The sequence below is a fragment of the Pseudorasbora parva genome, chromosome 4 (genome assembly GCF_024679245.1).
Source record: "Pseudorasbora parva isolate DD20220531a chromosome 4, ASM2467924v1, whole genome shotgun sequence".
Taxonomy (NCBI): Eukaryota; Metazoa; Chordata; class Actinopteri; order Cypriniformes; family Gobionidae; genus Pseudorasbora; species Pseudorasbora parva.
The window spans coordinates 45,044,038-45,069,989 of NC_090175.1; the positions used below are offsets into that span (position 1 = coordinate 45,044,038).

Sequence of the window (25,952 nt, forward strand, 5' to 3'; positions counted from 1 at the left end):
TACAAAATTGCAAATAAAAAAAAAGCTGTTTTTTTTTTAAGTATCTAAAGGACTACTATGTGTCTCTGATTCGGTAAGCATGTAAGTAAACTCATATCTACGTTGAATTTTTAGTACTTATTTACCAATGTTCCATTTTTTCTTCTACAAATAGGCTTTAAAAATCATATTTGAGGTAGTGTACCAAAAAAAAAAAAACTTTTTAGAAGTATTCAATACCAGGCTACTGTACTGACTGGTGATACGAGGGAAACCCTCCTGAACATGAGCCCAATGAAAGCCACTACTGGTCCCATGATCGCCTCATCCGTATGATGTATTCAAAAGACAGAATGAGATTCAGTGGCCAAAAAAAAGTATTTTTATTTTTACCACATCCCATGTTGATAAGTATAAAACAAAGATAACCATAAGGAAATGTAGATTATACATCTGTAACAAATCCATTATCTATACCAAAAATGGAACTGATTATTTTGAATTGGCAACAAGTATGGTGGATCAATATTTTCCCTTCTCTTGGAACAATTATTTTCTCTAGCAGCAATGTGTATGGAAAATATGTCAGTGATTAGTGTTTGATTCTGTAATTTGATTTATGTTTGTGGTAGAGGTAACAAATTATGTATTGTTTTATCCATGAAAGTACACTATATTTGGCACTCTATTCGTGCAAATCTCCTGAGTTTTTGAGAAGGCAGAACAAAACACAAATATACATCCTTTTAACCATGATAATTTCATCTTAAGATATAAAGAATAAAACCACAGTATAAAAAATAAAGGCAGAATCCGTAAAAAAAAAAAGTCCCAGAGTGTTCATAAAAATTAAACATAAAATTGTGTAATATTATTTTGCCTAAATAGTTGTTCTTTCAGCACATTTTGTAGACCTTAGGAAGACTTTTTTTTTTTTTTTTTGGCAGTTTGGGGTTCTTTCATTTGTTTTCGTTATCTTTTAGTTGCACAATTGCATAAATCAATTATTTAACTAAAACGTAACTTAGTCCAGAGACTTTCAGAATTTAGGAAATTCCAAATCCAATTATAATGCATCACTGTGCTTCAAAATGTCATTAATTAACCCAAACCAGTGGACTGAATTAGAATTTAGCAGAATTTGCCCTTGGCATCTTGGCATCCATTCTGAAGGCTTGCTGGAGTCCAAAGTGGTATCTTTGCACTGCCACGTGATGATCTTTTCTCTTCCTTCTGCTCTTCTCAAATAATAGCCAAGTTCTATTCCTGGATCATGTGTGAGTTGTCTCCTAACAGATGTTCAGAGATCTGCTGATTTTCTACATCTAAAAATATCCACACAAAAAAATCTCTTTCATTATGAAGAGCAGGTCCTAAAATCTGCAGGACACAGATATACCTTTAAATCTTCCAAAATATCTTCTTCCTATAGAGCAGGTAGGCTATGAACACCCATATAGAGGTGGCAAGGAGGTTCTGTGCCAGGTGTTCTGCGTGTGATTGGTTATTGGCCATCTTCCAACGAAAAGGGAAGTATTCCCCAAACACTTCATGACCCACATACACCAAGATGGAATTCATACCTGCCAAATAAAAGATCAAATTGAAAGCAATTCATAAAATGATGTAGCTATGTGCTGCATTCTTCTTTTACAGTCAGTATTTTTTTTTACTTATCTGATTAAACTGTCAACTCGATTATAGCTACCTGCCTGAATAAAAACAAGTTTAAAGTAACCACAATATCAAAATCGACAAATCTTATTTTATATGGAATATTGCAGTATTTGCTATAAATTAATTATATGTGTACATTATTATTTAAAAAATGAATGTGCCCTTAAAATCTTTAACATCCTCTCTCTTTTGCAGCAATATCTCTCCTCTGGCGTGAGGACTAGATAACCTGTCAATCACAAGAGATCACAGCAATAGCAAACCACAAACGATACAGTCAATTCCTAATGGAAAAATTCAAGTCTCGCCCACCATTTTTTACTGGATATACACTGATCAGGCATAACATAATGACCGGTGAAGTGAATAACACTGATTATCTCTTCATCACAGGACCTGGTATTGGGTAGTATATATGACAGCAAGTGAACATTTTGCCCTCAACGTTGATGTGTTAAAAGCAGAAAAATGGGAGGGAAGGAAGGAAGGAAGGAAGAGGGGTTAACCGGGCAGCCAAGGCTCAATGATGCACATGGGGAGTGAAGGCTGGCCCGTATGATCTGATCAAGCTACTGTAGCTCAACTTGCTCAAGAAGTTAATGCTGATTCTGATGAAAAGGTGTCAGAATACACAGTGCATCACAGTTTGTTGCGTATGGGACTGCATAGCCGAAGACCATTCAGTCGCCCAAGCTGACCCCTGTCCAACGCTGAAAGCACCAACAGTGGTGGGCACGTGAGCATCAGAATTTGACCAAGGAGCAATGGGAGAAGGTGGTCTGGTCTAATGAATCACATTTTCTTTTACATTACGTGGATGGCTGCATGTGCATCGCTTACCTGGGGAACACAATGACATGGCACCACCAAGGTGCACTGTAGGAAGGACTCAAGCCGGCGGAGGCAGTGTGATGCTTTGGGCAATGTTCTGTTGTAAAACCTTGGGTCCTGCCATCCATGCGGATGTTACGTTGACATGTACCACCTACCTAAGTATTGTTGCAGACCATGTACACCATTTAATGGAAATGGTATTCCCTAGTGGCTGTGACCACTTTCAGCAGGATAATGCACCCTGCCACAAACCAAAAATGGTTCAGAAATGTTTTGAGGAGCACAACAACTAATTTGAGGTGTTGACTTGGCCTCCAAATTCCCCAGATATCAATCCAATTGAGCATCTGTGGGAAATGCTGAACAAACAAGTTTGATCCATGGGGTACGGAGGGGAGGCCCCACCACGCAACTTAGGATCTGCTGGTAACATCTTGGTGTCAGATGCCACAGCACATCATCATGGGTCTAGTGGAGTCCATGCCTTGATCGGTCACGGCTGTTTTGGCAGCAAAAGTGGGACCAACACAATATTAGGAAGGTGGTCACAATGTTATGCCTGGTCGATGTACAGTATGTCAAAATAGGAAAAAAATAAAAATCACAACTTCTGTTTCATGCCGAATCTGGCACAGGCATTTGAAGGTAAGTATATTGTCCCCTTGAGTCCTGAGGTTTGCTACTGCCAGAGTAATGCAAATATGGATACAGATTTCTAAGTCAGGGGTCGAATTTGAAATGCAGAAGCCTAGTAAAGTAAATTTGGGTGCATCCATGAGACTAAGTACATTCATCTGGCTGTTTAAAGTTCTTACCAGGGTAGAAGAAAGGAGCTCCAGACCACCACTTCTTTAAATCCACTATGTAGTAAAAAAAACCCAGAACCACAAAAGCAAAACAGCTGAGAGTCGTCACAAAGGACAAAGACCTGAAAGTCAAACAAGACACCATGAAAGTTATGAATCATACATTAATACATGCCTCTGCTCATATGAGTGCTCTGCATACTTTCATGTATGAACAAGGTGCTTGGAAATTTGTGATGACATGATGACAATTACGAAGACAATATAAAATTATAAATATATATATATATATATATATATATAAAAGATTAAAATATATATTTTTTAAAAACTACAAAAATGTTTACCACAAGTTTTTGTTGACAGGGATGAAGCCTTCATTTCTGGAGCACTTGGTCAATACAGCGGAGATGATCCCCTTGATGCAAAGAGAGACAGCTTTAGGAGGTTTCCACAAAAACAGCTTTATATAACTTTGAACTAAATTGACTGACTGTAAATTTCAAATTGTATTTGAATCTTCTGATGTGTAGGGGTTAAAAATAAGATAAGAATATGAGACAAAATAAAATAAACAAACATCAAATGCATCCCTTATAATACTTTCAAAACATTGTTACATGACTCTCTGAAGCACTTGGTTGTTATTGGTCAATCGTGGCATTCTGTGACGAAATGCGTTTGTTTATTATGTGGCTCTGTGAAATACTTCTAATTTGACAATCACGCATTCTTGGGTATGTTATTCCCAGATAACAACCGCCAAGAAACCTGGAGTATATTCATATGATTGTGTGTGTGTGTGTGTGTGTGTGTGTGTGTGTGGTTTAAGTATGACAAAAGTCCTAGGGTCTTGGACCACTCCGATGAACACTTATAAACAAATAAACAATAAAACAATAAAAAACAAATAACAAACAAAAAAACAACGGCTGGATTCCTGAAATATTCTTAAGAATAAAAATCTTTCTTCTTATTTTTAAACTTAATAAAAAATAATAAGAATAATATTTTGTATTCCCAAAAAGTTTTCTTAAGAATGTTATCTTTTTTTCTTAAGATTGTTCTTAAGATCGAATTTAAAAAGTATTCATATTCCCAAAAGGAATGATCTTAAAAAATATATTGTAAATAACTTCTTAAAGTTAGCATGACCTCCAACCAGTCTTAAATACACAAATGTACGATGCTTAATTAATTTATTGGGTTGTATTCAAATATTAATTTATTGGGTTGTTTCAAATATTAAGCATTACAACATAACATTAGCTAGCTAAATATAATACAAATTTCTACTGGTACCATGAGTGTGGACGAGTACTCCGAAGTGACACCGATCGCTCATTTGCATCTATACGATGCGTTCACTCAAGCTAGAACTAGCAAGACAGCACACAGAGGCCCCGTTCACACGGAGACGGGTTTAGCTGTATATATATATATATACATTTTGTACCATATCAGCGTTTCGTCCACACGGATCCGGCGTTTTAGAAGCATGAATCCGATATTTTCTGAAACCGGGTCCCAGAGTGGATACATCTGAAAACGACAATCTCCCGTTTTCGTGATTACAGCCAATCCGTATATTTTGCAAAACGGTGATGTCATCACACTACGTCCAACACGGTGAAAGAGTTAAGGTATACAACTACAGGCACTGGGCATGTGCACATTAATATCGCATCTTTTAATTACCGTATCTGCATTATTGTAAGGGTATGTTTAGGGTCGGGGTAGATGTAGGCGTTAATAAAACATCTGTTAAGTAGCAAATGTATTTATTGTTATATTATTGTGAGATTGTGCCTCACTTGCTTTACCTCTTCTATCCATAACTCTTCTTCTCCCTTTTTAGTGTATTTCTGTGGGAGAATTACAGCACCACACACTGGCCTGGCATACATACTACATCATTTTGAGTCGTTTTCATAGCTCAAGTGTGGACGCAGATATTTCTTGAAACGAGGGGGGAAAAAAGATTGGATACAAAAAGCTCTGGCTTCGTGTGGACGGGGCCTGATACAGGATCTCTTCACTTTAGATGAAGCGCAAGAAGGACGGAGCGCAAATGAGAAAGACCGCTGTATCTTGAGACAGGCTATTTTAAATGATGCTAACTTCACATGGCACACTAAAAACACCATACTGAGTGACTTAATTGAGATATTTTTTAACATTATAAATAAAAAGTATAAAAATCTTACTGAGGCCCAACTGGGGAATATTTTAATTTCTGTTTAATTAAAGTTATTATATAAAGTGCTAGAAAAAACAAACAATAATCATATGATAAACATACCAGTATGAATCCCCAAATGAGAAATCGTGTGATTATTTGCCTGTGTTGGTCCCTGTAATGCAGCAGAATTTTCCCTGCCTGAAACACAAATAAACAAAGCTGATGCAATAGGATATGACAATTATTAGATGTGATTCCTGAAAGCACTGCAGAACAAAAATAGTTTACATGAAGCATGTGACTGCCCTGATGAGACTGATGCGGTAAGAGAGAGGGGAGGGAAAGAAGAATCGCTGATGCTGCTATGAGGTTTAAAGGTGCCCTAGAATGAGTTGAAACAATATGTTAAATTGTTCTCTGATAGAGGGTATATGGCTTATTTAAGGGTAAAAATTGTCCAGATACAGTTTTACAGCTCCATTTACAACCCTAGAAATTGTCCCTAGGATGTAATGCTCTGTTTTTGTCTTATTTGGAAGAGTCATGAATATTAATGTTGAGCTCTGCTCTGATTGGCTTATTTCAGCAGCTCACAGCAGTTCAGCGACGCGCCTTGTGAGTCCTGACAGAACACAGACCGGCTGAATGACACTTAAAGCAGAACATCTCAAATGGAGATTGATAAAAAGCAGGCTTCTTGTTTATTGGCGGTTTCAGATCATCCGCGTGAGAGAGAGCTCGCATGCATATGGTTGCCAGATTGTACATGTTTAGGTAAAACACCGGATAGTATACGTGCTCTTTTCACAGAAAAGCTCTGACTGGGGGATTTAAATTACTGAAATCTGGCAACCGCAAGCATGAACGCTCTTCTTTCCCTCCGACAAAACAAAAAACAGTGTTTTTTTCATCAACGATATTGCATGTTTATATAACGTTAGTCACAATGTAGGCTACGCAGTGACTGTGATGTACTCTGAAATACAAGCATAGCTTAATAAATGTATATTAATAAAAAAAATAAAAAAATGAAACTTTTACAATGTTGATAACTTTGAAAACAAACACAGTCTATGAAAAAGGGTCTACTGTGTAGATAATGGTCTACATAGATAGAGCTACTGTGAAAACAGGATTCCTTCTACTTGACTCACCTGAAGACCCAAAAAAGCCATCAATATGGAGTTGATGCTTCCTAAAACACCCTCAGGGTCAAACGGCATCATAGACTGATAAACAACCTAGATAAATGCACAGACAAAAGCACAATGAATTGCATCAGAAAGTGCTAGTACAGTAAATAAGAGTGGAATATTATCTGTTGCTCTACCCAATGGTGACTAAATATTGACTAACAATTTCTAAAATTTAATCGAGTCACATTTTGATGAATTGATCTCGATTCTTACATCCCACAAAAACCTTTTAGTCTATGCTGTTTTCAGCTGATGCATCAACAAAACCTTACTAAACATTATGTGTAATGTGTTTAAATTGCAATAAGCTTTGTGCTGTTACTTCTGATATGAAAAGTCTTAGCTTTCAAATAAATCAATTATTACACAATTTAAAAAAATAATGTTTTGCCGCTCTTTAATGTGACATGACAGATCGATGTAGAAGTTAAAGAGAAGCCGAGCGCATGTGAACTGATCATCGCTTCATCTTTACTACTATTTATAGCACTAAAATAAACATGAATGAACATTAGAAGGTGGGTTGAAAGATATTTTACAATTTGCAGAAAGGTATAATGTCTCATATAATCACTCAATCAGTGTTTCAACTGCGGACAGACATTAATAAATCAGCCTGAAAACAATGGCACGTAGTTACATTTACCTCAGACCATTCAATGTCCTTAGCTTGATAATTAGCTAGAAATATCAACTCTAGAGAAGAAAATTTTGCTAAATACATGCACAATATTACATATTAATTATATTTTTACTTAAACCTGTTCTTCAATAATGTATGATTAAACAAATCCATCATGAAAACAACTTATTTGTATAAATTATTATGTTTAAAAAAAAAATCTAAATGGAGTTGAAGTATAAATTTACCATTAAAATATATTCTTATAAAATAACTGCCTTATGTGCAATTTTAATGTTTGTAATGTGTATTTTAAATTATTTTTTTATACCTTTAAAATTATCATAATGTACCAACTGACAGGGGTCCCAGTATAAAGTTCAACATTAGTGTTTTTTTTTTTTTTAGACAAATATACATGCACTCTATCTGACAAACAGTATATCGAAATTCATCAGATCAGAATTGAATATAAATCGCAATATTTTGAATCAAATTCTAAGTGAAACTGTCATTGTTTGTTGTGTCTGCTTACCCGTGATGAAGGTGTCTGGTAAATATGGTTATCTCTGAGCAACCAGCGGTCAATGTAACCTGCAGCTCCACCGGTGCAGTTTTGGTACTGGCCAAAGTCACCAATGCCCCCTGGACCCAAATAACCACTTCAGGAGAGAGAGAGAGACATCAAGAAGAAAATATATCAATTTCCACACAAAATGAGTGTCACGCTATTCAAATCACTTTCATTTGCATATTCATTTTAATGTACGTAGCACCCATCCATCCATTAAATATAACCAATTACAAATGTCTAATAACATTTGTTGAACAATGTAAATCACGTGTAAAAGACACTTCTTTATTTCCCTTTTATAATTTGCCAGGGGAAAAAATGGGTTTGCATTTCTAACAATCTGTTTTGAATTTCTAATTAGCAGAGAGGTGTCTTACTGATATTAATGCAAATGTTTCTTCCAAAGCATAGTTTCTTCCCTTTGTGATTGCAAATAAGACAGGGGATATGGGGAAGGACATTTAGACAGCTATTAAAAAATGATAGACTCAAATCATGACTTCGTTTACTAACGTTGGGCAGTCTGGTACTGGGAGGAGGAAGGTCAAACATAACCATATCGTCTCTAAGATAATCACACACAGCCATGCGGGCCAGTAGAGGCAGACATCATGCACTGAGTACCATGTTTCCTGTGAACAACAAGATGAAAGAAAATTTTAATTATTACTATTATAATTAAAAAAATAAACGGTGACAATTAATGCAGTTTGAGCTTCATTCAAACAAAAGGGGGGCATACAGTAAAAATATAAATAATTCTGGGCCGATTAAAAAAAAGAAGAAGCAAAGTTCTGAACTGTTATGAATCAGCGTACGGATTCATGATTCGGATCGCGTGTCAAACTGCTGAAATCACGTGACATTGGCGATACGAATCCTGAGTCAACATGCTGATTCATAACCGCTCAAAATCTGTTTTGAAATTGGCCCATCCCTATACAAGTCGCTTTCGCACAAAAACTATTCTCGTCGCTTCATAAAATTATTGTAGTACGCCTGTAGTGAGATGGACTTTGGAACGACGTCTTTAGTGCCTTTTATGGGTCTTGTGAGAGGAAATGACATTGGTGTAAATTAAGGCCTTTCTGAGCCATCGAATGTTAACAAAAATGTCTTCATTTGTGTTACGAAGATGAACGGAGGTCTTACGGGTGTCGAACATCACTAGGGTAAGAAATTAATGACAATTTTCATTTTTGGGTGAACTAAACCTTTAAGGGGGCGTTTACACAACACCATTTTCATATAACTTATGTATTTTGGCCATTCATGTACAGCGTTTGAGGGCCTGAAAGTGCAGGTTTTTGAAAACGATACCGTTAAATGTCTCTGTGTAAACTACAAAAGCACAAATTTCTGGACTATAGAACGGTGTGTGCTGCTCAAGAGACTGAGTGTAGTGTAGATTTACTGCAACACTACTAAGACCAGTGAAGACACATTATTTATATAAATAGAAGAATGCGTGTGCAGTGTTTCTTCACAAAGTAACATCACCAACTACTGGCCTGTCATGCTATAAAAGTGGTTTTCGTGGATCTGTGCGAACGGGGTCGTTTTGACAACATTGTCATCTGTACGCAAAACTTTTTAAAAACACAAAGGATTTTTTTTCTGTTTTTAGTACATCATTGTCATGTAAATGTACATACTATTTGTTTTAGTTTTAATGTATTCAGTGCTTCAACTTAGTTTATTTTAGTTGATTGCCATGACAACATTTCTCATTTTTGTTTAATTTAAGTTTTTCAACTAATATTTATCACTTATTTAATTTAGCTTTATTTCAATTAAAGGGATAGTTGACCCTGAAATGAAATTAAAGCCATCTTTTACTCACCCTGCTGTTGTTTCAATGCCCTATATCCCTTTCGGACCTCAGAAACCGCCTGCCCGACGTCCCGGGGCTAATGTGTTTTCCAGTCGGGCTACCAAAATGTATCAGCCTGACGGGATATCTTAAATTGTGAAATAATACCTTTCTTAATGTGCGTTGTTGATACTCTTAGTTTGTTATCTGAAGGAAAAATATGATCGCAGAAATTTTGATCAAGCTGATTTGACCGCATAAACGTTTAGCTGATCGGTTCCACACCGCAAGCGCAGAAGCTGTATGGAGAGCAGGAGCAGCGCGCGCCCATTGTGCTTCACACACGTAGCGTTTGTTGCGCGCCGCTGAACCTCAGCTTGTGTACTGCAAATACAGACGAATATTGTCCATTCTGTCACTTTTCCGGCGTTCTCCTCCGACCCCTAACTGTCTCGTGCTTTTATTTATGATGGGCAGCAAATATCTGCTGCAAATACGACCGTGTTCCCCTCACACATGCATAATGCATATAACATGCTGTATATAGGTAGTTTACATGATAAAAGTAACCTTAAAGTTAAGATATGCCTCTAGTTTTAATCATTTAAACGCCTCTGTATGCGGTGTTAATGTTATAATCTTTTAAGATGGGCGGCGGAAAAAATAAATGCTGCTTATGCCCTGCTAACGCGTGTGTGTGTGTGTGCGGGCGGGCTGAATCGTGATGCGTGGTTCTATATCCACCGTTTGAGTGGGCCAAGTACCAACAAAAATAAATAACTTAGAAATCATTATTGTGTTTGTTTGATTAAGACACAACTCTTATTTCATGGTCAAATTCAACGAACGTGCATTATGTTTTTGCTTTCATTTCAATTCTTCAGGGAAGCCAATCAAGGAAAACATACACCTAGAATAGTAGTCATTAGTGGTCTAGTGACTAGTGGTCTCATGACTAGTGGTCATTATATAAAACACACAAAGGAACCTACACGAAATATTGTTTAATAACTTTGGCAACTCTGTGAAAAATGGTGTATACGACAGTAAGCTAATAAAGCAAGTCTCAGCTTGGGAGATATAAAAATTGTCTTAAATATATACATGCATGTGCGTATATTTATATATACATAATAATTATACACAGTACACACACATTATGTAAACACAAACTTTTATTTTGGATACGATTATTTACGATACATTTTTCCCCAGCAATAATATATATACTATAAATAGTATGTTTGTTTTTTTGTTGTTGTTGTTGCTGAATGAAAGATTGCACATGCAGTGGGGAAAATTGTGAAAACAATTACACTTTACTGTGTGTGCGCAAACATGTTAAGAGGCGCATGGATTTACAACGATATTTCAGTTGTGCTTATCCAAAAAAAGAAAGGTCAGGATAGAAATTCATAGAAATGTCAGCATAGTTAGAACCAAATACATGTGTTTTTGTTTTTATTTGATATTTCGACTCCTATCCAATTTTCTACATATATTTTATTTATTTTTTATTCGGGCTGGTTAAATTCTTTTCGGGCTACCAAAATCTCAAGGGTGCCTGCCCGAAGGGATACCAGGGATTTCAAAATTTTGCGAGCCCTGATTTAAAAAAATAGTTCTACACGCTCTCCTTCCTATTATGGCAGTGGATAGCGACCAGGGTAAAACATTACAAAAATTATACAAAAGTATGACACAATGATACAGTGAGACGCGCTCACTACTATAAGGCATACTATAAGGGTTTGCGAGAAATAAACTATTAATCAGTCAAAACACTGAGCTCAGTTGTTACTACATGCACGTTCCTGTAATGTCTAATACCAACCGTCAGCAAGCGAGGCGCTCATGCTGACGCACTGTTGTCATGACAACCGGTACACTATTCACTTCAGGTCAGGAGGTTTTTGTTATTAGTATTGTATTATTTCTTATCATATACCTTACAGAAAAGACGAGAGTGGCGTTTTTTTCTTTTGAGTCTGATTTCTCAAAATGTTGCATGTGTGTTTATCTTGGGTGCCATGACAACAGTCCGTGAGTATGAGCACATTGCCTGCTGACGGTTCGTACTAGTGCTTAAAGGGACTCACACAGAGTAAAGGCTGAGCTCAGTGTTTTGACTGAATAATAGTTTATTTCTCCCAAAACCTTATAGTATGCCTCCTGGACACTTTCCATATATGGCACGAGTCTCACTGTATCATTGCGTCATACTTTTGTATAATTTTTGTAATGTTTTGCCCTGGTCGCTATCCACTGCCATAATAGGAAGGAGCGTGTGTAGAACTATTTTTTTTAAATGACTGCTTTTGAGGTCCGAAAGGGATAGAAGGACATAGGGCATTGAATCATCAGTAGGGTGAGTAAAAGATGGCTTTAATTTCATTTCAGGGTCAACTATCTCTTTAATCAAAATGTTTTATATAGTTTTAGTACTAATAAATTATAATAACCGTGGTAGGTGTTTCTATATAGTGTATATGCTTACGTGGTCTGCATATTACATGTGGAGAAGGAAAACATGACTCACACTTGACAGATTGGTTAGTCCATCCTTGGCCACCGCAAGATCCAAGACAGCGACAACAAGATATGTGAAGCCCAGACGCTGTAGTACACCAGGAATACGCAAAGAATCCCAAGATACTGAACAGATACATAGACACATGCATGAAACATCACCATTTATATTTTTAACAATATATTATTTTACATGGTCTTTATAGTCTTCAACTTCACATTCAGAAGCCATATAAAATGGACTGGTTTTGTGAATAGTTTACTAAAAATAATCTGACATGGCGATTAAATGTAAATGTTGGGCTTGACCTTTTGAAACTGTAACACTGTTAAAGGTTCAGGGAAGAAGGCGAAGGGAACCGGCGAACGTTCCCCTTGCTTTAATTATGAAAAACAAACAACAACAAAAAAAAGTAAAGTTAAACTAACACAAAAACACAACTAAGTCTCCGGATTAGGACAGCACAATACTGGAGAAAAACTTTCAGATATTTTGTTTTTCTGCTATATATATTCTGATATAAAAACATTATTACTAGATGATTTGAATAGCTCCGTTTGAAAATAATTAATAATTTCCTCTTTATCTTTTGTTGTTTAATCACCATGGGTGACACAAACAGCTGCGGGTACATTAGACTGCTGTCCCTTTAAGACAAATGCACGGACCTAAAACAAATGACTCGCATACGTTTTCTCAATTGTTTACAACACACAAACAACTGCATTTACGAGGATACTCGCTGATACAGGGATTTTGACATCACATTTTGCGTGCATGTGCCCGTTTAAGCTCAAAAGACGTTCGCAAAGACCCGCCCCCTTTAGTTACTGTTGCTATATGCGACAAGCCATGATGGCGCTCTCACACCACACATCATGTGCAAAATACATCGCGGTACAAAGAGGACACAAAGTCTCAACTTTCAATGGTGTCATTTTTTAAGAAATTAAAACAATCTAATAACTCTCCTGACTGCTTTGTCAGGCAAAACGGTGGATTCTGCATTGTGATTGGTCAGATTGCATGCCAATCGTGCAGCAAAGGGTTAATTCAGTGTTAATGTGCTGTGTCAGCAGCTCTGTGTATGCGCACAGAAAACAGTGCGGGACTTGATGGCTGACTCGACTTAAAAACACATGCAAATGATAAACTTTCACTCTAGGATGGTTAAACTTTGCAAATAATCCGCGAATTACATAAATTCTGAGCTGGGGTGCAGCTGGCCAATACGGATCATGAATCAACTACGATCCCTTTACTTGACATTGCACATCTTGTGATATGATTATCGCAGATGCGCACATCGTGATATTAATGCTAAAATTACATATCGTGCAGCCCTACTCCAGATCTCCTTCCGCGAGACTCGGTATGGCACACAGGTGATGTTCTTTGGCAAAATCGCGCCACCGGCTTCGCTCCGTTCCCACGGCTCTCGACCGCGCCCTGCTTGCCATAGAAATGTTTTGGAAAGCTCACCCTGCGTCCCAATTCACATACTATCCATACCAAATAGTATGCAAAAATATAATTAGTATGTCCCAAACCATACTATGTTGAAAAGAGTATTCCAAAAATACCCAGTCTACTATTTCCGGTCAGAATTCGAAGTACAGATCGACTCACACTCTAACGGCTGATATAGCCCACAACCCATTGCGAGCTGGATGAGGATTCGATTAGAACTACAAACGCAGATAAAAAGAGTTAAAAACTACAAACATGACGGATGTGTGAGTTAGACGGTTAAGGGGGTTTAGATAAAGGTTGATCAATGTGAATTGATGAGTGATCAATTATCAGTATTTAACCTGACGAAAATATATTTATTCAGTGCTTTCCACATTACATTTCACCTGCAACAGCATTGTGAACTTGTTTAATGATATGTTTGGCCATTAACTTTTAAATGCATCATTATATTAAAACTGCAAACACATGAGGTTAAACAGTTAAACGTGACGGGATGCACGTAACTAAGCAACAGAGTCCGTTAAAGACGACGAAGTAGTATGTCCCAAAGCTTGCATACTTTTCTGCTACACACTCAAAAGTATGTACTTTTTCTTCACAAAAAGAGTACATACTTTAAGGTCGTAGTAGGTGAACTGGGACTCAGCATCAGTCTTCTTTCCTGTGTTAACACATGTCCTATTGAAAAAGGAAGTTGGGGTAGGAAATACTTTTAAAGGGATAGTTCACCCAAAAATGATAATTCTGCCATCATTTATTCATCCTCAAATTGTACCAAACCTGTATGGATTTATTTCTTCTGCTGAACACAAATTAAGATATTTTGAAGAATGTGGGTAACCAAAACAGTTGATGGACCCTATTGACTTCCATAATATGGGGGAAAATACTATGGAAGTCAATGGGGCCCATTAGCTGTTTAGTTACTGACATTCTTCGAAATATTGTCTTTTGTGTTCAGCAGAAGAAATAAATTAATACAGGTTTGGAACAACTTCAAGGTAAATAAATGATGACAGAATTATAATTTTTAGGTGAAATCTCCCTTTAAATAGCTGGATGCTTTTTTACGCTATTATCTGGCAAAACCATGATTTGCTACTTGCTATTTCTAGCTGGAGAAAGTTGGTATTCTCACTGAGATTTTTTTACTGGAGAATAAATTATATCCTATCTATAGTCAATATTTCATTTTTTTTTTTTTTTCCATTGAAAAAGATTCAACATTCAAATAACCTCAAAGTTACAGACACTGACTCAAAACCAACAAACCCTTAAATTTAGCTATCTAACGCAAAAAGGTTACATGCATTTAATCTAACAATGAGAAACTTAATATGGCCCCATTTACACTGCATGGTTCAATTGACCCAATTCCAATTTTTTCCTCTCATGTGGCACAGATCAGATATGACATGTGAACAGGAAAGCAGGAAAAAATGCATGGATTCCGATGTCCACAGATGGGATTCAGGCCTCACTCATATGTGGCAATAAATCCGATACGTTCATTTGCGTCTGCATGCAAGCGTTCAAAACGGATATTCCCCAGTAAATGCGAGTCGTACGTCATTGAAAAAGAGATGAAGGCGAATGACGTCAACTCAGGTGGACACGAACTGCGATCAAAGAGGGCTCTCCTCTTTTTCTCCGCCTTATGAGAGAAATGTTTTGCTGACCTTTAAAAGATGTGTGGAAAAGTGCAGAAAGCAAAACACTGAATAATCATTTTGTCTGCATCCATTGCATATCGCACCGTTTTACTTCCTTTTCCGGTTAAGAACATCTTGGGCTGTTTCGCCAGTGTACAGTGTAAATGCAAATATTGGACATGGGTCGCTTTTAAAAGATGATTTAAGCAGGTCATCAAAAAACAGTTTTTTTATTTATTTTTATTCTGATGTGATTCACTGTATTCATTTTATAACAGTACAGAGTGTAAAATTGATTAATATCTACAGAGATAGGGCTGCATTGCTTTGAAAGTTTATGAAGAAAAATAAGGAAACAGTTTCTACTCACAGGGTCCTAGGCAGTAGTTAGGATTGATGATGATGACTCCGATAAGAAAGAGTTGTAAGCTCCTCCAGAAAATCCTCCACAGAAGATGAGTGCGTTTGACACCTCTGCGAACTGAACTGCTCAGGGACAAACCAATAGAAGTACCCATAATGAAAACAAACCTGAGAAGAAAAAGAAGTTATATGAAGTAAGACAAAAGGGGAGACAAAAAAATGGATACTCATTTCAGGAAGTGCTACTTTCTGGCGTGATTTCAAAAACACAGATTACCGGTAAGCATCATCCACAAATGGAATTGTGTGAAAGGCCCCCATTGGTTTGCTGTCTCTCTATACAACATTCCAATAAAATACACTGTCTTCATCAGTTAAGTCATCCAAAGCTATATCATGGCTTAGGCCCTGTTCACAGCTGTTATTAAGATGCGTTTTGGTCTATCACAAGCAGACGAGGGAGACACACACCGTTTTCACCCGGTGTTTTAACCAGTCTCTTTTGTCCACTTTCAACAACTTCTGTCATTTATTTATTTAAGGGGAGGGTCTATAGGTGGGTAAATGTATCTGTTTTTTCAGATCTTTCGATCTAATAGACAAAAATAAGCCAGCTCAATTTAAATAGGAACGTGCCCTGGAGACAATGAAAAACACGGATACCAGTAGCTTTCATTTAAAAAAAATTATTATTATTTTTTTTAATCAGGAATGATGAAAGAACATTGTGCTCTGTATGTTTTTCGTCTTCAACTGGGTCTCTAGCTCACAATGTTTAAATCCGTCTGGCTAGCGTGCTTCCCATAATGTTTACACGTTAGGTCAGTAGGTGGAGATTGGCGGTCTTTTGTGGCTGTTTGAACACATTCAACCACATGAGCGTTTAAACTAAGAAAGCAATCCGGTTGAATGCGTTTTCGGACTACCTCTGGAAGTGATTGGAAGTGGACAAACTCAAAACATTTTAGACCCCGTTTACACCTGTATTTAGCATCGTCCACTTGTGATTCGATCGACCTTAATGCATCTTAATACAAAGTTTAAACAGGGCCTGAATATGCTTTGTAAGAAATGCAAAACTGTATAAACGGTCTCAAAGCACCATAACCACAGAAAGAGTTACATTTAAACATAAAAAATTCTGTCATTATTTACTTTCCTTCATGTCGTTCCAAACTCTTTCTTTGTGGATCTCCAAATGAGAAATTTTACACTACAAAGACGCATCATTCTTATTACGTGACATTCCTCCTCCCCTTAAGGCATGAAAGAGATTCAAGAGCTACAGGAGATTTTTTAATGAATAACTACCATACATTTCAAGCAAGGGAATCATATGGTTTGAGAATATAAACTACCCAGTGTGATTTCCCTATAAAAAGAAAAAAATACATACTTTTATTCAGTGAGTATGCAAAGATGGTTTTCAATAATAATAATTAAATGTTTCTTGAGCAGCAAATCAGCATATTAGAATGATGTCTGAAGGATTATGTGACACTGGTGTAAATTCTGCTTTGCCAACACAGGAATAAACTACATTTTAAAATATATTTAACTATACATTTTAATTATTTATTAGTTATTCTAATTGTAATAATATTTCACAATAGTAGTGCTTTTATTGTAATTTATGTAAATAAATGCAGCCTAGGTGAGCATAAGACACTTTGTTTACTACCAGAAACTGGTAGTCTAGATATGAATGGACTACAGTATATAGATCTTTTTTTGTCCGTGGAACTTGTCAGCCACTACTTCCTGTACGCTTTCATTGTATGGGAAAGATGAGTGAGAACATTCTGACAAGCATCCTCAGAAGGAACGTTATGGTTTGGAACGACATGACTGTGAAAAAATGATGATAGACTGTTCATTTTTATGTTTTACTATACCTTTCATGGTTATTTCATGAGTTTTATTACACCGAGTTTCCAAAACATCACAGGTGTCATGTCATTAACTAGCTTTTTTTTCAGCTGCACAGCTAAAAACAAGTTTGTTGGGTTTGGTTCAGCTGTGTAACCAGTTTTTGCTGACTTTGATGTACCTCTTCATTTGTGCCACAGTGATAAGCACCCATGCTTGGCTCCATTACACTACAGCTTATGCCAGAGCTGACGTGGCTAGCAGATCAATCAATGCATGGGATAGAAATATAAAGCTTCAGTACAATACTGTGCTATAAAAGAATAACTGAAGCAGAGTTTGAGGAAGCTGCTAAAGTAATTTGTGACATTGGATTGGCTTACCAAGGAAACACGAGATCAGCCACTGTGAGCCCTGCAAGAGGAAGAACACGATCAGATACTTGTACTTCCTGTTGTCATACCACAATCTATTAACTTTGTGACAAGCGCTTTTCAGGCGATTACATGTGTTCATATACTAAATGTATTCCTTGCCATTGTTACCAACAATAAATACTTTAAAAGACATGATAGCAGCTGTTGTAAAGAAACACAGAGTTTACCATTCCAACTTTCATGCCTAAAGAACCAGTAATGTCCACCTCCATAGTTGACAAACACCATTATGACCAGAGCAAGGCTGTGGAGAAAACACATTTGTCTTAAAACAGATCTGGAATTAAACCAGACCACAATAAATAACGAGATTGATTTGTTTTTATAAACCAGGCAGACAGCAATACAACACTGAAAATGAAAATAACTGTTCCAATTGTCAGGAAAGGTTACGAACAAACATAACCTTGTTTTAACAAGTTCAAATTTAATCATTTTATTTCAGGATAACAAGAAAAGAAATGCAAATTACATGTTGACAACCAACTTCACAGAATGCAAAGTAGCAGCTTGCGTGCAAGATCATTTTCACCTGAATGTTTCAATTCCCATCTCAAGCGCATTGGACCCAAAACAATTAGTGAAAGAGCACCATACCCACGGAAAGTATCCAAAGAACGAAGCCTTCGTCCTGTAGTGGCAGGAATTATAGATTCCGTGGAGGCATTTACCAATCTGTTTGGAGTGCCAAGCTCCTAGACAAGGAGAAAGAAAGACAGCGGGAGAGTGTAAATTAATGAGAAAAAAAGAGAAGGATCATTAAAATTTATTTTCATGACTGCAATACTTCCCACTTAGCTGGAACCTGCAAAAACACTACAGTAAATCAAGCATGCTGACATATTTGAACTATTACAAAAACACCATGGGCCAGATTTACTAATGGCTTGCACCAGAGCAAACCACGTTAAAAAAAAACGCAATAAAAAAATTTGGGCCGAAAGGGTGTGGACAGGGTTATTTTTGCGGCTGATCATATTGTATGATTTGGCGTAGTTTTCCTTTCAGGAGCAAAATATATAAGAGGAAAACATTTAAATGAATCACGTGAGGTGACAATACGGTTTGCACTAATCTATTTACTGGTTTTTGTGCCATTATTTACCACTCGAAAAAAGCATGTCTTAAACCAGACGCTAATTTCTCCTGGAACATGGTGTTTGAACCAAATGCATCCGTGTTCTTTCATTCGCATGTCGTCAGAAAGTCACACACAGAACTTTCCATTCCCATCTGCGCTTTTTGGGGGGATTTGCACTTCCATGCTAATTTGCCCTGTTTAGTAACTCTGGTTCTAAATTTGGAGTTTCTATTTCAAATATGTTAGAATCACACTGAAAAAATAGTAAGTTTATAAAGAATAATAAAATAAAAAATTGAAAAAATAAATTGTGAAAGGATTGAAAAGCACTCTTACCGAGTTTATCAGCCTCTCCGTCTCCACTGTGCTCCCCAAGCGAATAAGTAGATTTGTCACCACATCCAGCCTTAAAAATATTAAAGAACTCTACTTTACAAGCAAATAGTATGGCTGCAACGAGCTGGCTTGTTTAAATATCATCATTACATGGTCAAAGAATTAAAGATGTCTTTACCTTTGAACTGTGTTCCAGATAGCAGATAATACAGCCAGAAAAGCAAATGCCAGAAAAGCAAACAAAATGGCTGGAAAAAAGTAAACAATACATAAATAAAACTACTCATTCATTCCAGCTCAATGTTTACACATATAAATAAAATATATATAAATCAAATAAAAATAAATAAAAACATATATTATATATATATATATATATATATATATATATATATATATATATATATATATATATATATATATATATATATATATATATATATATATATATATATATATATATATATATATATGAAATTAATTAGTTAAATGATTAGTTATGATTTTTTTTTTTATCTTTCCATGATCATGTATCTACCCAGGCCTTACAATCGTATTCTTTCTCTTAATCTTCTGATATCTATATGTTTGGTAAATAATCTGTAAAATAAGACTTCATTTAAATCTATCTCATTCAAAATCCTTAAATGTATGTTTAAATGTATACTGACTGACATTAAATCAGTCAGATATTGGCATCACTATTAGCCGCTGAAAATAAAGTTATATTAGTTGACCACAAGTTTAATGAATTTCCAAAATTAAAGAAATATTTATTGTCAATTTCCTTATTTTACAGCCATGTATAAAAAGTTGACCTGTTAGTAAGAAGAAAACCCAATTTAACGGCACAATATGTCATTTTCGGCGCTAGAGTTCGCTTTTTCAAAACAAAGATGTAGCTTGATGACAACTTTATCTTGCAGAAACATGGGAGCTTTTGTCTTCACCTACAGCCGGTGAAAAAGAATCCAACGGGACTCGGACAGAAATCATGTTCATGGATGAGCTAATGTATTAAAGATGTATTAACATTACTGTAATATGAAGCAGGATAGGGCTAAAAGCTGTTGGAGCAGAATGAGGCCGCTGGAGCGATTGCTAATGACAGTGGAGCTTTTATTATGCCGGAGATGACTGTTTGTGCTTCCACTCATGCGTGGGGCAACGCAGCACTGTTTTATATTATCAGATACATCATTTGAGTGTGTTGAAATTTATGTTATAATGCTACTCTGTGCGTTCGCTCAGCGGCTACTATGAGACACTTGTTGCACACTGCAGTGGGCTAGATCGATATTAGACATGGTAAAACATGGTTCGCGGTAAATCAAGAAAGTAAGATTTAAACAGTAAGACTAACTGTGTTCAGCTATATAACAATAATTAGATTTCTATTGATGAATAAATCCAAAAAGTTGTTCACCTGTCTAAAACACACAATATATTAAAGTGTCATTGGTTTTTCCAGTTCTACAAAATAAAACTGGAAATCGAGAGTACCGGTAATGCGGGTATGACAGGGCTAACAGGGTACACAGAAAAATAGGGTGTCAAAATTGTACCTTTACGGGTACAACAGCTTGTCACTGGGGCAGTACCCTTAAAAGAACAACGTTGTACCATTTTTACCACAAAAAGGTTCAAAGTAGTACCTTAACGTATGCATTTGTACTCAAAGGTACTTATATGCACCTTTTAGGAGTAAAACAGGTACAAAGATGTCCTTTTAAAGGTACTGCCCCAGCGACAAGCTAAAGTCACCCTATTTTTCTGTGTGTATGATGATCAGCGACGCTGGTTAAAATGGCTTATTTCTCTAGATTTAAACACTCTTGGAAACATTTGGGATAATCAACAAGTCAACAAAATAGATAACACTGTTCTCCAATGGTTTTTGGATATTTTAATCAAAAAAAAAAAAAACGTACATATTGTGCCTTTAAAAAAAGATTTAAAAAAAGGATCCAAACAAATGACTGAATTGCAGTATGCAGGTGTAAGGTTGACTCACGCAGGTAGCTGTTGATGGGCTCTGAATCAGTAATCATAGTGCAGCTGACCTGTGACTGCTCATTCAGGTTCTTCACCCAAAGAGAATAGTTCCCCTGCTCCCCAAAGTGGAAGTGAACACTGGAAGAACAAATCAATTGTCTGACAATAATGCCTGGCCTTGATGATAATGGCCTAAAGAAATAAACATAGTGAAGATGTATTCGGTATTATGAAGTTGAATGCCATTGAGTGCACCAACTCATAACTCACTTGCACAGGTTTTCAGAGGTGCTGTTGAGAAGCAGTGTCAAAGCGTGCTGTGTGCTTACGACAAACCCCACAGTAGTGGGGGTCCCAGAAACTGGCCTCGCAGGTACTATTCCCAACGACTGGGGCAAACACTAATGCACACGCATGCACAGACAACACAGGGATAAAGAGGTACAGTTGGAACAATATTACAGCTTTATAATGTTATTACTATATAATCACTGAAGCATTCAGTATTAAAGTCAGCAGGAAATGGCAGTTGTGAAGTCTTTTCTTCCATATTGTGATGTACAGCAGTGGCAAAAGTGATGTCTGGCCTATTCACATTCACCATTTATTCAAATATTATTATAAATGTTGTAAACATATTGTTGGGCTTAGAGTGAATTGTTTTATTTGTGATAACTCAATGAAGTATGCAACCCTCTACAATGCGAATAAATCATGACAAAATAATGTCTATCATTAGCCATTGGCTAATAAATTCTTAGACGCGTGTTTCTCACACACACGCAATGAGAGAGTCTTACATACCACATAGAATTGACGCGTACAGTAAACGATATTCTGCTGCATTTTCCTGTCAAAAATAACTTGGAAATCACTTAGAGTTATTCAGCTATGCAGCTGGTTTCTCCGGAAGTGGGCGGAACTAATGAGCAAACAGCAATCTCATTGGCTGGCACTCATCTATTACCATCCCTGTTTTAATTTCAGCAAATCAGTTAAAAAAAACGCTGACTATGTGATTAATATTCATGAACCCAGCAGCTCATCAATCTTTAGTGCATTGTAAATCATTGTTAGCTGTAACTATCTTTTAATAATTATTAATCATCTATGTTTTTTTTTTTTTTTTTTTTGTGCTGAATAAAGTCGTAGTTTTTGTTGTTTTGGGACCAAAATATATTTTAGATGTTTCAAGAGATTCTAACTAACCCACAGATGTCACATATGGCCTACTGTGATTATGTTTGTATTACCTTTCTGGTCCTTCTGGAAAGGGACAGTATACTGTGGATACGTTTTCATACGTTTTCAATGGAGAGGCAGAATCTCTTGGACAAAAATATAAAATATCTTAAACTGTGTTCTGAAGATGAACAGAGGTGTGGAACGACATTAGGGTGAGTCATTAATGACATCAATTTCATTTTTGGGTGAACCAACCCTTGAATGACCAACAATAGCTAAAGCACCACCACCATTAATTTCAAATGACATTATGCATTCATATTTGGTTAACAATTTTTTAGTTCTAATTATAAAACTTCCATCATTAAATAACGCTTGATTATAATATCCTAATATAATGCGTAATTGGCTGATGTTAAGAGTATATGTTATGAGTTTATGAATCTATTGCAAAGATCGGCGTAGAGTGACATGTCAAATTGAGAGGACATAATTTTTGTGCAGGCTGTCATACATAAAATAAAAAATAAACATGCAAAAACAAGAGAGAACCAACAATATTTTAACATGTTGTAGTCAATGTATGATTTTTTCTATGAGCTTTTTGTTTTCATGCATTGTTTGCATAGTAAAATAAAACATACATAGCTGTAGTTTAACCCGTTTCCCAGGTTTAGCGTTTTGTTCTTCCCCTTCTTGCCCTTATCTTTCCACATATAAGATATCTTTGTACCATTAAAACATCCAGCAATTTTGATAGCTTAAAAATTTTCCCTCATTATAAACAAATCATTTATTTAAGCAAGCTCCAAAAACAGCTTGTTTGGATATTGGGTGATTGTGATGTCAAAATCACATTTATTTACATACGCCCGCCTCCAGAGCAAGATATCGACAAATAGTTTTACATCATTGCACCATAGGCCCCACCCTCTGGCTTTCAGTAGCTTAAGAGCTAACAATTCCCAACACCAGTGGCCTGTTGTACAAAGCTGGTTTCAGTTGTTACCCAGGTAAGTTCGAGATTAGTTTGAACAAACTCTGGTTTTGGCTGTTACAGGTCAGAACTATATTGAAAGTTGCTAGACGGCACTCGCAGCAGATTAGATTTGCTGCCGCTAGGGTGCGTCTAGATTTCTAAGCTAACATCAGTTAGTTAATTAGAATCTCTTGAAGCATCGAAAAAACATTTTGGTCCAAAAATCACAAAAACTACGACTTTATTCAGCATTGTCTTCTCTTCCCTGTTTGTTTTCAATCCTCAAATAAAGATTCAAATGGTCATGAATCAGCGTATTGATTCATGATTCGGATTCGCGTGTCAAACTGCAAAACTGCTGAAATCACATGACATTGGTGATCCGAATCATGAATTAATACACCTAGGATGGCTTGAGGGTGAGTAAATTATTGGGTTCATTTTTATTTTTTGGTGAACTATCCCTTTAACATTAAAAGTAGGGCTGTTAAACGATTGCACAATGTCTAATTAATCGTCTAAATTAACTCCCCCATCAAATTTGGCTGAGAAATGACTCCCAAAAGATCATTTAGAGTCATTATTATGTAAAAAATAAAATAGGCATTACAAAAATGCATTTGGCGTTTAGAAGAAATATTCTGAAGTATATTTTTAATGTTTGTTTTTATTAATGTGAAATATGAAATTATACTCAAAATTGCCAGTAGGTGGCGGCGGTACATGCCTGATTGAGTCATTTGATTTGTTCATTCAGCAAATTGTAAATTAAATTGTTCTCTTTATGGTCCATTGAATCATTATTATTATGATTAATTTTATTCATTTTTTTTTTTTTTTTACCATAAATAATTAATCTAATTGACGTGTTAAATCGACAGCAGAATTATAAATTAACCTCAAGGAACATATTAAAATAGTAATAATAGTATAATATATATATATATATATATATATATATATATATTTTTTTTATGGCATGACCCCTTTAAGCAACAACAACAACACAAAAAAACATATTTGGTTTAATCAAACTTGTATCATTAAAAACAAATTCCCAAACCAATGCCCTCCGGACATCACTTTTGCCCACTACTGTACGAGTGAAATTGATTTCGTGGTGACTTTAACACCATATTAGAAGAGGTCAGCAAAATAATCATGACTTTGCATTGGTAAATTTAGCATGCATTGTATACCTAGAACATGAATATTTGATACCTGATAACAGTGCTCAGAAAGCACATATAAAGTCAGCTTATTCTCAAGCTCATTGACAACCGTAAGGGTGGCCTCATCCATCTTCAGCACAGAAGTCTTGTGATGAGGATGAGAAACTGAAAGCAAAGTCACTTGATCATCACCAACTCTAGCACATTTGCACAAAAACATTATGTACATGAACATAATGTATATGATCAGAGATTGCAGTTAAAAGCTCTCTGAATAGGTAGCTTATAGGAATCGCACCTTTGATGCCCAAAAACCATGTGTAGGACAGCATTTTACTAGGTTTTTCTGACAAAGCCACATAGATCCTCTATGAAAAACATTTAGCAACATTTTCTAAATTTACTCACCAGTCTGTAGACTTCAGTTGCTGCCTCTAATTCAATTCAACCTTACTGTAGGTCCCCTAATGAAACTAAATGGTCAGCTGCTTTGGTGCACTCTACTACTCCAGTGTTACAATAGTAACTCTGTCCCTCCTGCAGTCACATGCTAGCACTAATCTGCCTCACAAGAAACATCATAAAACTGCCCATATCTGCCAAACGAGGGAAATTTAAATCCCACAAGGTTTGTGTTGCGGTTAACTTACATAGGCGCATATGCAGATAAAGATAAGATAAAGAATAAGTCTAACAGACAGAACATATGTGAATAATGTATATGTCTTACATATAGATAAAATACATTTAAGGTGAATATCAATAAGTATATATAAAATATATATTTAATATAAAGGACAATTAGCATAAGCTAAAAACAGCTAATAGTGCTGCTAGCTGGTCAGCTGACTAAGAACTTAATCGGAAAACAAAAGGGAAGCATAGCATCAGGAAATGTGTTTTCTACTGAATATCGTCGAATAAATGGAGAAAAAACGTTGGTGTTACCATAGATATGGGTGTTAAGCTATGACACTCACAGGCAGGTCGATCTGTCAAATGGGCTGCACACAGAGCTATCAAAAGCACAATCACAGCACACACTGTCCATCTGTATCCCTTTCCAGATGCCATAACATCAGCTCTCACTGCCTCCTCCTTTCGATCCTTTCTTGATGTAAAGATTTCCCCCTTTTTCATTACAACATACCTCAGATCCCTCCTACATAGCAGCGCGAGTAGTGGAAGAGAGAA

At 36.2% G+C, this 25,952-nt stretch overlaps 1 protein-coding gene across 2 annotated transcripts; it reads right to left on the reverse strand.

Moving 5' to 3' along the window:
• Positions 1-343: 343 nt before the first annotated feature.
• On the reverse strand, positions 344-25,952 carry hgsnat (heparan-alpha-glucosaminide N-acetyltransferase). 2 transcript variants are annotated; one of them, XM_067441937.1, is made up of 19 exons: positions 25,739-25,952; positions 24,808-24,923; positions 21,693-21,823; positions 21,442-21,560; positions 19,606-19,675; positions 19,428-19,497; positions 18,608-18,705; positions 18,178-18,254; positions 17,957-17,987; positions 15,712-15,872; positions 12,223-12,338; positions 8,384-8,502; positions 7,832-7,958; positions 6,633-6,719; positions 5,599-5,676; positions 3,644-3,714; positions 3,306-3,418; positions 1,379-1,562; positions 344-1,304 (listed from the first exon to the last, which is right to left on the reverse strand). In XM_067441937.1, exons 1-18 carry the CDS (start codon positions 25,896-25,898, stop codon positions 1,381-1,383), a joined length of 1,926 nt encoding a protein of 641 aa, XP_067298038.1. In that variant the 5' UTR covers positions 25,899-25,952; the 3' UTR covers positions 344-1,304; positions 1,379-1,380. The 2 variants fall into 2 exon arrangements, with proteins under 2 accessions (XP_067298038.1, XP_067298039.1); XM_067441938.1 differs by lacking the exon at positions 25,739-25,952 and adding an exon at positions 25,167-25,366 and having other exon boundaries at positions 344-1,562.

Excerpts from the sequence above, each read along its gene's own strand:
- hgsnat (XM_067441937.1), bottom strand. The coding sequence starts at position 25,898 with ATGAAAAAGGGGGAAATCTTTACATCAAGAAAGGATCGAAAGGAGGAG. Across the intron at positions 19,498-19,605 it reads ATCTGGAACACAGTTCAAAG|GCTGGATGTGGTGACAAATC; the intron begins GTAAAGACATCT and ends AATATTTTTAAG. Across the intron at positions 12,339-15,711 it reads TAACTACTGCCTAGGACCCT|TATCTTGGGATTCTTTGCGT; the intron begins GTGAGTAGAAAC and ends GTATCTGTTCAG.